This window comes from Sorex araneus, chromosome 2, assembly GCF_027595985.1.
Source record: "Sorex araneus isolate mSorAra2 chromosome 2, mSorAra2.pri, whole genome shotgun sequence".
In the NCBI taxonomy this organism is placed as follows: Eukaryota; Metazoa; Chordata; class Mammalia; order Eulipotyphla; family Soricidae; genus Sorex; species Sorex araneus.
The window spans coordinates 218,835,803-218,850,569 of record NC_073303.1 but is presented as its reverse complement, the minus strand read 5'-3'; the positions used below and the strand labels follow the sequence as shown (position 1 = coordinate 218,850,569).

General features: G+C 53.5%; 1 protein-coding gene across 2 annotated transcripts; it reads right to left on the bottom strand.

The window, feature by feature from the left end:
* Positions 1–464: 464 nt before the first annotated feature.
* Positions 465–13,667, bottom strand: NACA (nascent polypeptide associated complex subunit alpha). Of its 2 annotated transcripts, none has more exons than XM_004601618.3 (8): positions 13,558–13,667; positions 12,833–12,904; positions 2,554–2,639; positions 2,315–2,392; positions 1,990–2,136; positions 1,500–1,628; positions 767–889; positions 465–589 (listed from the first exon to the last, which is right to left on the bottom strand). In XM_004601618.3, the coding sequence occupies exons 2-8, from the start codon at positions 12,900–12,902 to the stop codon at positions 575–577; spliced, it is 648 nt and encodes a 215-aa protein (XP_004601675.1). In that variant the 5' UTR covers positions 12,903–12,904; positions 13,558–13,667; the 3' UTR covers positions 465–574. The 2 variants fall into 2 exon arrangements, with proteins under 2 accessions (XP_004601675.1, XP_054984607.1); XM_055128632.1 differs by lacking the exon at positions 13,558–13,667 and adding an exon at positions 13,384–13,519.
* Between the last annotated feature and the right edge of the window lie 1,100 nt (positions 13,668–14,767).

Here is a 14,767-nt window from a genome sequence, read left to right as displayed (position 1 = left end):
CCCCCCAGTCCTTGCACCCCTCCAGGAGTAAACCATGAGCACCACTGGATGTGGCCCCCCCATATATTGATAGTGAATGTCTAAAAAGTAGAACATGGTCAAAATTTTCTATGTAGTGATTTTTGAAATCCACACCTACTACTCACTACTTCCCAAAGGCTAGATGAGCTCTGCTACAGAAGATACTGTAGTGTAACACCTTACAAGAGGTGAAAGGTTATTTTGAGAGTGGGTGTCAAGAACAACCCGCTGTGCTTGGGGATCTCCTGATAGTGTCTGAGGAAGCATATCCGCCCTGTGTGCACGGACACGTGCCTTAAGCCCCTAGGCCGAGATTCTGGAGTGAAGAATCGGTGGCACCGGTCCCTATTAATTTAATCTGAGGTTTTAAAAGTAATAATCAGGCTCTATTTTAGTGTTCACATTTCTGGGGGTGGGGGAAGAGATTAAGGATTCAGGGTTCATCCAACAAGAAGCCATAACTTTATTAATGATAGAAACAGTACAAATTTCAAACCAAGCTGCAGTTACTCCTTTGAAACACCAAAAAAAGGGTCTCCATTTTTCCAGATGGCTACATTGTTAATTCCTGTAAAGAGAAAGATTCCATCAGAGGTAGTTCTAAGCAATGGAAAGAATTCAGGTTAGTTAAACCCAAGGCTGGGAGTAAGTTTTGGGAGTAGAGAGTAGGTGTGGGGGTGGGTGTGGGGGACTGTAACTGGAGAGGGCAAAGACAAGTTAAAAAATCAAAGGCTTGTACACTCACCATAATAGCATTTACAATATCATTACTGTTGTTCTTCAGGGCTCGGACCGCCTTTGCTCTCGACACATTTGCTTGTGACATGACCAATTCAATATCCTTAACTTCCACACCCGTTTCATCAACCTGAGAGGGATTTAAATTTAAGTAATTTTAAAGGCAATGCTTTGCATTGGACAAGGCTCTTGATTTTTTGGCTGTTGCTGTTTGTCTTTAGGCCACAAACAATTATACTCTGGGCTTACTCCTGGCTGTGCTCAGGGATCACTCCTGGTGAGCTCGGGAGACCTTACGAGGGTGCTGGGGATTGAACCCAGGTCAGCCACATGCAAGGCTGTGTACTATTGCTTGGCCCCCCTGGACAAGTCTTTTTTTTTTTTTTTCCCTTCTTTTGCCTTTTGGGTCACACCTGGTGATGCACAGGGGTTACTCCTGGCTCTGCACTCAGGAATCACTCCTGACGGTGCTCAGGGCACCATATGGGATGCTGGGAATCGAACCCAGGTTGGCTGCATGCAAGGCAAATACCCTACCCTCTGTGCTATCTCTCCAGCCCCCTCTTGAATTTAATTTTAATGTAACCCTGAAATATATATATATATAAAATATATGTTTAATATATAAAAATATAACCTCATCACATTTAACACAATGTGATGAGCGTTGAGAAGTGATCATCAAGCCATCAATACAAACATGACTACCCAGAGAAGACGGAAAAGATTTTCCTGTATACCTCTTCCTCTTCACTCTCCTCTTGTACAGTTGGAGTCTGTGTGTTTTCTTGAATGTTTGAGACAGCTTCACCTTGAACTTTGAATTTCTCAGCAGCTGCTAGCTGTGCTTGTTGAGATAAATCTTCGATCTAAAGGACAGAGAATACAGAAGACTCAGTCTGTAATCAATCACATCTTTTCTAAATTCTTACTCTAAAACCACATATTGAAACAATTTTTGTAGTTATAAATTGCTTTATCTCACCCAGATGACAAGTACCGGCATAATGTATAGAGAATTAATAGGTCTAAGACAGTGATTCTTAACTGTGGTGCTGGGTTGCCCCCAGGGGACATCTATCAACAGCTAGAGTCTTTTTGGTTGTCATACTAAATATTTACTGCCAAACATATCTATGTACAGGATAGCACTTCTACAATAAAGAAATGAATCCAAACAATGAGGCTGAGAAATCCTGGACTAGAACAATTTCCAAAAAGACAACTCACCTTCGCTTCCCCGAAAACTATGTAGGTATCTGAAGCTGGGCTCTTATAGACATCTGGTTTTGTGATGACAAAGAGGATATTCTTAGACTTTCGGATTGTGACTCTAGTAACCCCTGTAACCTGTCGAAGACCCAGCTTGGACATAGCCTAAGGAATAGAAAACAAAACAAAAAACCATCAGTTTCTAAACTTCCTTACCGATCTGGATTTTCTGCCACAGTAACTCAAATATAATCTTTACCATCATCAAGATCTTGACAACTTTTCTAATGTTGCTTTATCAGCACAGCAATACATGTTTATAACTAATAATTAAAAACCTTACCTTCCGTGCCTTCTTTTCACTTCGGCTCTGTTTTGCTTTACTGACTGGTTCTTCATCGATCTCAGCTGCTGCTGCCAGCTACAAAGATACAGCAGCTGTGAGTCTAGTGGAATCGAAACGTCCACACCACTATCCCATGTGGTTCCCACTCTATGGAGGTTCCAATCTCAAAACAGAACAAGTTCTTGAGTCCACCCTGACTTTCCAGTGCTTTCTGCTCCACGTAAGGAAACACCCACCTGAGCTTGCTGTGTGGTTGCCTGTGTGGAATCCTGTTCCTCGAGTTCTGGTACTGATTCATCACTGTCAGATTCTGTTCCAGACCCTAAGATGACAAACACACTTACTACTTTGTAGTAGATACAAGGAGGCACTTTATCACACCCTACCTGAACTAGAGGGTCCAAGTTAAATATAAAACCGTGTTGTGTGAAGCCAGTTGGAGAGCTTCTAGCTTAAGTCATAAACTAGTGTGTACACATTGATTAAGGACCCAGCCCCCAAAGTGAATGGCAACAGCTAGAAACATACGAGCAGTTTATATATAACCGCTCCCCTTTCCTCCAGGTCTTCATTTCTCTGCCCAGGTAAACACCAACGACCTCTGTAAAACCGAGTTCCGTTCAATTAGTGCAGGGAAGGGAAGTGGCTCAGCAGCAGCCGCGAGCCTTGTGTGTGAGGCCCTGGGTTCAATGCCCAGATGTGCAAAAATAAAAAATAGCCGACCATCTCAGAAAAGTTCTGGCGGGTAAGTCTCCAGATAAGTGACACTTAAGTTTGTTTGTTTTTTAAAAAAAACAAACAACAACAACGGTAAGATCCCACGGCTGAAGTGCCCCCTTCATTCTGGGTTGGGGGAGGCCAGAAGCAGCTGTGTACACACATTTGACCTTATCCTCAAAACACTTAGCCAACTACTTGGTCTAATCAGCACAGCAGAATGCTCTTGGTAATGCCAACCTATAGTTACTCCATTGTGTCTCTACGACTACTACCATGTCTTCCAAATATAATTCACATATCTTAAATTTCCCTTAACTGAAAAGCCACGCATCAATACACTAGTGAGAAAACAAAAGCATAGACCTGTACCATTCTCAGGCTAGGAAAATAGGTTTTTAATATAAGGGAGTCCCTGGGCAACTGGTCATTACTAAGTCTATAAGTGCAACAAAAAACTCGTACAATGCTAGAATTCCCAATATTTTAGCAAATCCCAGGCCCAGGGACAAGGTTAGTCATGTGACAGAGATTAGAGCATTTGAAGGTCTAGTAAGTCTTGGTTTTCAATGTCAGATCAGTTAGGTTTAAAAAAAAATAAATAAAAAAAGAAGCAAAGCATACCCAGATTAGTCTGAACATCACATCAAGTATCTGAGGTGATGAAAACCAAGAGTCTACTTCATGGTCCTAGAGATCTGGTAAAGCTGTCGGCTACGGCCTATGTCCAAACACAAGCAGATGCACTGGGGGAAGCGGCGCACCCTAGGGTTAGTACTGGTGGGTAGCCCCAGGAGGGGTGTGGGCGACACACCATGCACACGGCAAACCAAGGCAAATACCCTTGTTGTTCTTCAGAACAGGCTGCTTGGCAGAGGGAGCCAGGACAGAGGTCCCAGCAGGTTTAGGGGTGGGCATGTCGACGAGGACCGACTGGAAAGGCACGCCCCCCGAGATTGGTTCCGGGGGAATCAGAGGCGGCAGCTCATCCTCGTCAGCGGGGGCTGAGGGCTTACAGGGTGAGTCCGGTACCAGCCCGGGCGAGGACGGCACAATCTGCTGTTTGGGAAGCAGAGGGGGGACTGGGGAGGGAGCAAGAGGCAGAGAGGTCGAGGAAGTGGGTGGTGGAGAGACAGACGCCGAGCCAGGCTTAGCGAGGCCCTTCTCAGGGGCAGCCACAGCGAGAGGGGTAGGGGCCTCAGACCCAGGGGCGGCCACGGGGCCACCTTTTGCAGAATGCAGAGAACCTTTGCCCTTGACAGCCGAAACAGGGAGCGCATCTGCAGCCTTGGACGCGCCCTTTGGAGGGGGAGCTGTCGGCACTGTCGGCATCGGAGAAAGGTTTTCTTTACTGCCACTCTTGGCTGGGGTGTCTACAGAGCTCTTCTTAGCGGATGGACCTTTCTTTGCGGGTGCCGTGCTGGTTCCCTTTTGCACTGAGAGTGCGCTGGATGCCTGAGGGGAACCTGACGCCAAGGAACACGGGGATGGGACTGCTGGCGTTTCTTTGGGGGAGGGGAGAATCCCAGCAGAAGCAGAGACCTCCTTGGCATCTGGGGTAGCAGGAGTTCTTTTGGTGGACGGAGTTGCCGGGGCCCCCTTGGGAGCTGGGGACTCCTGGAGAGGCTGAGCCGAGGAAGCGGCGCCCTCTCTGGAGGTTGGGGTGGGTGTTGTTCTTTTGGAGGCTGGAGGACCTTTAGCCTTTTTGGAGGCTGGAGAATCCTTGGGGGGCTCGGCTGAGGGACCAGGGATCTCTTTGGGTGCTGGAGTTCCTGGGGTGCCTTTGAGGGCTGGGGAGTCCTGGGGGGACAGGTCTTTGGTGGCTGGGGAAGCTGGTGTCTTTTTGGAGGTGGGAGTTGCTGGGGTCCCTTTGGGTGGCTGAGGAATGGGAGCTGAGGGAGCAGCTGTAATTTCCAGGGGTCCTTTGGGGCCTGGGGACTCCTTTGGAGGCTGCGTTGAAGTGGGGGACTCTTTGGAGGCTACAGTTGCTTTTGGAGTTGGGGAGACCTTGGAGGACTGAACCGAGGGAACGGGGAGCTCTTCTGAGGCTGGAGATGCTGGGGTGACTTTGGGGTGCTGAGGAATCACAGCTGGAGCAGGGGCCTCTTTGGAGGTTGGGGTGGTGGGGGTCTTTTTAGAAGCCGGCGCCCCCTTCGGGGGTTCAGCTGACAGAGTGAGGCTATCTTTAGAAGCTGGAGACTCCTTTTGGGGCTGAGGTGAGGAAGCAGGGGCCTCTTTGGAAGCTGGGGTTCTTTTGGAGGCTTTAGACTCCTTGGGGGGCTGAGCTGAGGACTTAGGGGGTTCTTTTGAGGCTGGGGCCTTTTTTGAAGCTGGGGCCCCCTTGGGGGGCTGAGCTGAGAGAACGGGAGCATCTGTGGCAACTGGAGACTCCTTGGGGGGCTGAGCCGAGGGAGTTTGGGCCCCTTTGGAGGTTGGAGCAGTTGGGGCCTTTTTGGAAGCTGACGCCCCCTTGGGGGCTGAGGACTCTTTAGGGGGCTGAGCTGAGGGAGTTGGGGCTTCTTTGGGGGCCTGAGCCGAGGGAGTTGGGGCCTCTTTGGAGGTTGGAGCAGTTGGGGCCTTTTTGGAAGCTGGTGCCCCCTTGGGGGCTGAGGACTCTTTAGGGGGCTGAGCTGAGGGAGTTGGGGCTTCTTTGGGGGCTGGGGATTCTTTAGAGGCTGGAGCCCCTTTGGGGGGCTGAGCCGAGGGAGTTGGGGCCTCTTTGGAGGTTGGAGCAGTTGGGGCCTTTTTGGAAGCTGGTGCCCCCTTGGGGGCTGAGGACTCTTTAGGGGGCTGAACTGAGGGAGTCAGGGCTTCTTTGGGGGCTGGGGATTCTTCAGAGGCTGGAGCCCCTTTGGGGGGCTGAGCTGAGGGAGTTGGGGCCTTTTTGGAAGCTGCGGCCTCTCTGGGGGCTGAGGAGTCCTTGGGGGGCTGAGTGGAGGGAGTCAGGGCTTCTTTGGGGGCTGGAGGCGTCAGGGCCTTTTTAGAAGCCGGAGTTCCTTTGGGGGCTGGGGATTCTTTAGAGGCTGGAGCCTCTTTGGGGGGCTGAACTGAGGGAGTTGGGGCCTCTTTGGGGGCTGGAGTAGCTGGGGCCTTTTTGGAAGCTGCGGCCTCCTTGGGGGGCTGAGCTGGGGGAGTGGGGCTATCTTTAGGAGCCGGAGCTCCTTTGGAAGCTGTGGCCTCCTTGGGGGGCTGAGCTGAGGGAGTGGGGCTATCTTTAGGAGCCGGAGCTCCTTTGGGGGATGAGGACTCCTTGGGGGGCTGCGCGGCGGGAGCCAGGGTCTCCGCGGAGACTGGCGTGGTTGGGGCCTTTTTGGAAGCTGCGGCCTCCTTGGGGGGCTGAGCTGAGGGAGTGGGGCTATCTTTAGGAGCCGGAGCTCCTTTGGGGGCTGAGGACTCCTTGGGGGGCTGCGCGGCGGGAGCCAGGGTCTCCGCGGAGACTGGCGTGGTTGGGGCTTTTTTTGAAGCTGCGGCCTCCTTGGGGGGCTGCTTGGCGGGAGCCAGGGTCTCCGTGGAGATTGGAGTGGCTGGGGCCTTTTTGGAAACTGGGGACTCTTTAGGGAGCTGAGCAGAGATAGGGGGGCTATCTTTGGAAGCTGGAGCCCCTTTGGGGGGCTGAGCTGAGGGAGTTGGGGCCTTTTTGGGAGCCGGAGCCCCCTTGGGGGCTGGTGGCTCCTTAGCAGACTGAGTTGAGAGTGGGGGGCTATCTTTGGGAGCCGGAGCCTCCTTGGGGGGCTGAGCGGAAGTGGGGCTGTCCTTTGAAGCCAGAGAGCCTTTGGAACTTGGGACCTTTTTGGAAGCTGGAGCCCCTTTGGTGGCTGGGGACTCTGTGGGGTGCTGAGCTGAAGGGCCGGGGGTATCTTTGGAAGCTGGAGCCCCTTTGGAGGCAGGGGGTTCCTTGGGGGGCTGCGCTGAGGGAGTGAGGGCCTCTTTGGAGGCTGGAGTAGTTGGGGCTTTTTTATTAGCTGGAGCCTGTTTGGGGGGCTGAGCTAAGGAAGTGGGGGTATCTTTAGAAGTTGGGGCCCCTTTGGCGTCTGGGGAAGTAGGGGCTGGAGTTGCTGAGAGGTCTTTGGGGACTTCGGGAGCTGGTGCCTTTTTGGAGGCTGGAGACTCCTTGTGACTCTGAGCTGGAGGAGGGGCTCCCTTAGAGCCTGGAGAAGTGGGCGACTTTTTGGAGGCTGGTGTTGCTGGAGCTCCCTTGGAGGCTACGGCCTCCTTGGGAGGCTGAGTGGGGCTATCTTTAGGAGCCGAAGCTCCTTTGGGGGCTGAGGACTCCTTGGGGGATTGAGCAGAGGGAGTCAGGGTCTCTTTAGAGGCTGGGGTAGCTTTAGAGGCTAGAGTTACTGGCGGTTCTTTGGGGACCTGGGTAGCTAGTGACTTTTTGGAGGCTGGGGACTCCTTGTGGGACTCAGCTAAAGGAGCGGGGGTCTCTCTGGAGGCTGGAGACTCCTTAGGGGACTGAGCTGAAGGGGCAGCCCCTTTGGCACCCGGTCCTTTCTTGGAGGCTGGAGCTGCCGGAGCTCCTTTGGGCGCTGTGGTCTCCTTGGGGGGCTGCGCTGGGGAAGCGAGAGCCTCTTCAGCAGCACTACAGGATGGAGCTGCTGAGGGGCCTTTGGGGACCTGGGTAGCTGATGTCTTCTTGGAGGCTGGGGACTCCTTGGGGCACTCAGCTGCAGGGACAGGGGCCTCTTTGGCAGCTGAGACTACGGGGGTCCCTTCGGAAGCGGAAGCCTCCTTGGGAGAAGGAGCTGCAATTAAGGAAGTGGAGGCCCCTTGGGGGAAGGACGCTACTGGCGCTTTTGGGGCAGAGGAAGGAGCCAAGGCTGGAGGAGCAGAGGCTTCAAGGGATGGCTGAACTGCAGCTTTTTGGGGGACTGGAGTTTCTTTGGAAGAAGGCGGAATCACACCTGACAGAGCAGGAGGTACTTTCGGGGATGAAGGTGCCGGGGCTCCTCCCTTGGGGGCCAGGGCTGCTGGGGGCTCCGGACCGGAAGGAGTCACTGCTGGGGGAATCTCCATCCCTCTGGGGGAGGGGTCAGCCAGGGCGCTGTCAGGAAAGGGAGGTGCTGCTGTTGAGGGGGTAGAGGCCCCTTTGGTGGATGGGATTGTTGGGGGCTCTCTGGGGGGGACAGGAGCCTTAGCTGGGGGAGAAGAGCCCATTTTGGGAGGTGGAGGGGGTGGGGCGCCTTTGGGGGACGGAAGAGTGGAAGGGCAGCTTTTGGTTAGTGATCCTTTAGGGTCCTGGAAAGTGAGACTGGCCTCCTGAAGGAAGGAAGTTCCGCCAGGAGAGGCGAGACTTCCAGCAGGAGTATCTGGGGAAACACTTTTAGAAACAGAAGGATCAAAGGCTAAGGTAGTAGAAGCAACGGAATCATTCTTGGTTGGAGGTCTTTTAGTTTGCGGAGACACACTAGGCCCTAAAGTAGATGGGGACCCAGCTAGGTTAATGCATTTGGAAGCTTCCAGAACTGAGGTACTCGCGTCCTCAAACGAGAGCCCTTTAGGAGGGGAAACCACAGGGGCCAATGCTGGGGTTTGAGAAATGCCAACAACTTTTTTTGCTTCCGCAGGAAGACCAGTTAGAGGAGGAGAGAGAGCGAGCTCAGATTTTAGAATTTCAGGGGTCTTTACCAGAGCAGCCGAAACTTTCTGGGGTGAAGTCACAGATGGAGCTACAGAGCAATTTCCCGAAGTTGGAGCAATCAGGGGTAAAGTGGGAAGAGTGCCCTTCTGGGGAGCTAAAGGACTGGCTACAGCCGTAGGAGAGCTGCCTCCGGCATCTGCAGGAGCCGCGCCAACAGTGGCAGCACTGTCCAGAGGAAACGGAGCTCCAGTCGGGATAGTGAGAGAACTTTTCAGCTGAGCACTAGAAGGGCCCGGGCTTGCAAAAATGTCTGTCTTGGTTATAGATGTTGGGGAACTAACACCCGCCGGAGAGGCGGTTGGCCTAAGCCCAGGGAGAGGCTCTGTAAGGCTTTTCTTTGCTAAGATGGCGTCAGAAGAAAGAGGCATAGCCAGAGACGACTGATTCTGGGGGCAGGGGGGGTTTGTAGCGGGTGCCTGGCCCAACGGTAATGTAGCAGGGTCTTTCTTGGCTGGAGGCCCTGCTTGGGTCGGTGAAACAGGAGCTGCTCCAGGAGAGGCAGGCACAGTCTGGGGATCTTTTTGCGTCGGGGACTTGCCCAACCCTGAAGTGGGGATGCTGCTGGGGTCCCCAGGAGTAGGCAAAGGAGAGACTGGAATTCCCAGCGTGCCTGTCACTGCAGGAGCAGAAAGCGGCTTGGGAGCCAAGGCAGCGTGGGAAGCGCTGTCTTTACTGCTCAGGACACCCGCTGGAACCGGGGAAACACGGGAAGCTACCTCAGGGGTAGCAGGCCCAGCAGGAATTAGAGACGGGTGAGTCGGAACTGCCGGGGTGGTTCCTACAGAAGAAAGAGGACTTTTTATCAAGCCTGGACTTCCTGGAGAAGCAGGAATTGAAGGCACGAAAGGCCGATCAGTAGCATCAGAAGAGCTTTTGGCGAGGGCAGCTGTAGGGAACAGTGGCAGAGAAGAGGTAGTGACAGCAGAGGAACCAGAATGACTGAAAGAAGTTATGCTCGTGGATGTAGAACCCTGCGGAAGACCCAGAGAGAAAGCTGGCGCCTCCACTGGAAAAGCAGCCACAGAAGCAGGAATCATCTCATTTTTGGAAGGAAGGAGAGAACTCACAGATTTCTGTGAAGAGCAAGAGGCCCCGACAGGAACAGTATTCGCTTGTGAATCTGACAGGACACTTGGGCCCGTCTGAACTAAAGGCTGGGCGGGAGAACCAGAACTCTGATAGAACGGTGCAAGATGGGAGCCCAGAGAAGTGTGGAAAACTGAGGGCGCACCAGAAGTTACAGGAACAGATGGGGTTGACGGAGAGAAAGTGGCAGGTGGGTTAAGGGGCCCCCCCTTTAGGCTGAGGTTTCCAAGGTTCTGTGGAGAGGGGAGAGCTGAGGAAATAGGGATGCCTTTGATCTGAGGGGAGGGGACCCCTAGGGAAGCAGCAGGTAGTGCCTGAAGGCACGAGGCTACTTCAGACTGGACAGGGGCTAAGGGAGTCACAAATCGGGAAGGACCAGCACTGACTATACCTGGACAGATGGGGGGACCTTTTAGTTTAGGGGCTTCTTGAGGGGAAGCTTCACCAGGGGAGGTCTTTGGTTCTAAGGAAGCAACAGGAGCTGACGGAGATGTCACTGAGCCCGACTCCACTCTGCCAACGGAAGCCAGAGGGTTGGGCGGGAGAGCAGAGCTCTTCTGACCCGAGTGGGGAGCCGAGGCAGCTGAGGAGGAATGGGCACCTTTCAGGGGAGAGGCCAAGGCAGCTGGGGAAACGGGAGGCCCTATTAGGTGTGGCAGGAAAGTCGGGGTATCGGGAACAGCTCCCAAAGGTAGTGTCCCAGGTGACTGGGGACGAGGACCTTCAAAGGGGGTCGCTGAGGCAATCGGAGGAGACAGGAACGGGGAAGACTGGTTAGGAGTTGCCAGAGGGCACTGTTGGGATGCCAGAGAGCAGGGAGGGGGGTGGGTAGGCTCAGGCTGCCCCAAGGCAGCAGTGACACTCAAGGCTGAAGACACAGGAAGCACAGCTGGAGGGAAGAAGCAAGAGGGATAAAGGGAAGGAAAAAAACAAAGGTGAGTTATGCAGTGCGACTTGGCACAACATGCCTCATGGGGACACTAGGTTTTAAATTTGGTATGGAAGTCACCACACGGGATTAGCCAAAGGTGACAGGCAGCAACAGCAACTCCCCCCCCCCCCCCAGTTCAGTAGACAGGGATGTACCCCTCTTCCTCTCTTGACCTCCTACACTGCCCAAGTTCTACCAAAATTATTTTAGGGTGGCGAGTTTTTAATAGCAACTGATTAGTCTCTAAGTGGGAGCAACCCCCTCTAAATGGAAAGCATGGGACAACATGCCCTTCTGTTCTCCTCCCTCCCTCAAGTGAGCTCTATTCCTTTCTCCTCACAGGCAACTGAATCACTCCTCTACCCAAGAACCATCAATTCACCGAAATGGATACTGAGAACAAGCAAAGAGGTAATGATGGGGAATGGGAACAGGCTTCCAAATAGGCTTTGGAGGGAAGGTCTGGTGTAATTATATTCTTCCTAAAGTTCAAACACTTCAGAATTTAACACTATTAAATACAAAGTCCTTGATTACATAATTTTCCCACGCCTGACGCCAAACCCAAAACCAACCACAACTGGCTTGGACTCCAGTCTTCCTATGTATGTCAAATATCAATAGACGATCAATTAGACCTCGAGGGAGAGGGCTTGGTCACAAGAGCAGGGACTGTACTCTGAATCTGTAGCCTAACTTGTTAAACCGGACTTTGATTCTATTTTTGAAGCAGGGAGTTGGAGTGGACACTCCCACTCCACCAGATCCCCAGCCCTGAATCTGGGTAAGTCACTCTGCCAAAGGAAACTATTTGACACCAGGATCAAGTTAAGCAAAAGATTTTCTGAATGATGGAAAAATACCATGTGTGCTATTTATTTATGCGGACAACAAATTACATTTAGATTGACAAATGTTCAACACCTGAAAGTATTTTTAAAAAGAAAGCCCACATGGCATTCAAATTCAATTTACTCCACCACTGAAGTTTTAGAGAAATCCCACTATAGACAAGATAGGTGGTTCAAAAATTCCCCCCCTCCCCACCCCAGTCTTTCAATTATAGTATCAATGTCTTCCAATGTGTTTTCTTTTGGCTGGACCTCAAGAAAAGGCCCCCAAACTTGCTTTACGTACTATAACCAATTCCTGGAGTTTTCAGAGTCATTCTAATAGTTATGATTCCAATAGTTGCTTATCACAAACTACTGCCAAACTCAAAGAAGCCAGATATTACTTAGCAGCACTTTAAAGCCAGTTTCAGAAATAAGTATTCTTTCAAACCCCAAATCACATTATTCTACTTTCACCTAAATTCCAGTCCCCACTAAGGTAAGATTCTCTACGGTCTCACCACACTAAATCACAAGCTCTTTAGGGACAAGTCCTTCATAGCTGACTTCGGGTCCTTCATCCCCGACTCAGGGGCTCCCTTTTCTCTAGCAGCTGTGAATTAATCCCTTCAGCTGCTAAAACAGGTGGGAAGGAGGGCCCCAATGCTTCCAACGGCAGACAAATCTTATTTTAAACCCGGGAGACAGAAAAGGCCCTTACGGGACAAGTGGAATTCAAAAATTAAAAAAAACGAGGCATTTAGTCGGTGGCGCCTCTAATCCAGGTCTGCACAGCTGACGCTGCAGGAAAGGACGAGCAATCGCCCTCCCACGTGTCTAAGCAGGACCCTTGCACCTGCAAGCCGGGAGCACCCCCAGCCCAACTTGGATCCCAACCCCCGATTCACCTGGCGCGGTGGATGAAGCCACATTTCCCGGGAACACCGGAGAGACCCTTTTGGCACCAATACAACAGAGCAAGTCAGTCGAACTCGGGCGGGCCCCGGGGTCCGGGACCGGGGACTGGAGCACGAGAGCGCGCAGGTCTCACCCGGCCATGTGACGGCGGCACCACGCCAACCCCTGACACCCAAAACCTTGATGCAACCCGCTGGCACGAGCCCCGCGGCAGCTCGGGTCTCCTAGTCCCAGTAGCTAAGAATCACCGGCCGGGCCCCGGGCAGGGGGCTGCAAGGCTGCCGGGACCCCCCACGGCAGGGCAGAGGCGCCTTCCTCCCGCTGATCCCCCCCCCCCCAACGCTCACTGTCACCCTCGGAACCGAGCCGCGGGGGCTGCGGGGACCTACCTGTCTCAGCCTGGGGCTGTGGCAACTCCTGCTCGGTGGCAGGGACGGTTTCGGTGGCTTCACCGGGCATTTCTGGAGGGGGGGAAGGAAAAGGACGCCTGAATGGATGCCACCCGTCCTCCTGTTGTTATTATTATTATTATTTTTTAAAAAGCTACAGGGGACGGCTGTCAAAAAATAAAAGTTAAAAAAAGACAACTCGGAGGGCGCGCGCGACACCCCTCCCCGAAGCGTCTGGGAGGAAGCGACAAACACGACGGGACCCCAGATCTCCCGCCCCCGCGAGCCCCCCGGCTTCGCCCGGCCGGGGCGAGGGTCCCCCCGACTCCCCGGGCACGGCCAGGGGCTGCCCGAAGGCTCCACGCTCGCCTCTCCCGGGGACAACGGCGTGACCCCTCTCCCCCTCCGCCGCCCGCTCACATAGTCCCTTCCGGAAGTGGCCGCCCCCGGCGACCGCGACCCCCACCCCGCCGCGGCTCCCGGTCCCAGCCCCGCACCCCCGCCACTGCCGGCTCGGCCCCGCGGCCCGGCTTCCCCGTCGGGACACCAACCGCAGGCCCCATTTTGTCCGCAGGCGCCGGGGCCACACTTGCCCCGGGGCAGGAAGGAAGCCGGGGGCCCCCGAGAGCCTCCAGGTCTCCTCCGCCTTCGGCCCCCGGGGCGGCCTGGCCGGCCAGAGAGGCCGATGGAGGCGGATAGAGAGCCGCGGCGAGGACGGCACTTACTGTGCGGGGAACGCGGAACCAAGATGGCGGCAGAAAGAGAAGGAGCGAGAGCGTGACCCACGCCTGTTGCAGGGAGCAGCCGGGCGCAGGGGGCGGGGCGGGGCCGGGATTCGTTTCCGGGTCAGGAGCCTCTGCCAGTCACTTCCTCTCCCGGGCGGGCCGCGCGGCTGTTCCCCGGCGCGGGTGGTGACGAGGTCTAAATAAGGCTAAGAATTCAGGACAGGACGCCCTGGCCGGGTCGGAGCTCTCTGGTTGGACCCACGCGGCCCCCGCTTAGCTGACCCCTTCCTGTCCGTACAACTGACGCCCGCTCGGTACCCGGACAGAAGCGACTGCGACGCAGCTTCTGCGCTTTGCTGGGCACCGCGGTTACAAACTTCAGGCTTTCTTTTCCCAGACGCTGGCATCAGGTGCCAAGTCATAGCCAGTGCCACAGAACTTATATTTCCGCCACTGGAAGGTAGTGATGACCTAGCTTAGGTGCCGTTACTTAATTTAAAAAAAACTAATTTTTTTTTTTTTAATTAGTGGGGCTGGAGCGATAGCACACAGGATAGGGCGTTTGCCTTGCAAGCGGCCGACCTGGGTTCGATTCCCAGCATCCCATAGGGTCCCCAAGCACCGCCGGGAGTAATTCCTGAGTGCTTGAGCCAGGAGTAACCCCTGTGCATCACTGGGTGTTACCCAAAAAGCAAAAAAAAAAATAGTGAATCACCGTGAGGTATAGTTACAACCTTACGAATTTTCGTGTTTGCATTTCAGTCATACAATGATCGTTTACCCAACTCTCCACCAGTGCCCATTCTCCACCAATGTTCCCAGTATCCCTCTCACCACCCCCACCCTAAGTTACTTAATTTTTGTAATGCATATGGCTCACTGTTGAAAGTTTTAAATGTTCTCCTTCCCCTCGAAAACAATTACTATTAAATTTTAGGAGGTCCAGTGAGATAGTACAACGGCTAAGGAGCTTGTCCTGTATTCTTCCAACCCAGATTTGATCCTTGGCATCCCATATGATGCCCGAACCCCACCAGGAATGATCCCTGAACACTGTTAGATGTGGCCCTCCAAAACCCAGTAATTGTCTTCTGACAACACCCAGTGGTGCTGGGGGACCTTGGTGTAATGGGGGATCAGACCTGGGGCAGATACTTATATGCATCAATATTTTAAATAAGTATGGGGCTGGAGTGATAGCACAGTGGGT

Bases quoted from the DNA above. Each gene is read 5' to 3' on its own strand.
- NACA (XM_004601618.3), bottom strand. From the start codon at position 12,902: ATGCCCGGTGAAGCCACCGAAACCGTCCCTGCCACCGAGCAGGAGTTG. The intron at 2,640-12,832 runs GTAGGTCCCCGC...TTGTCATCTTAG, and splicing joins ACAGCCCCAGGCTGAGACAG to GGTCTGGAACAGAATCTGAC. The intron at 890-1,499 runs GTATACAGGAAA...AATCCCTCTCAG, and splicing joins AGGAGAGTGAAGAGGAAGAG to GTTGATGAAACGGGTGTGGA.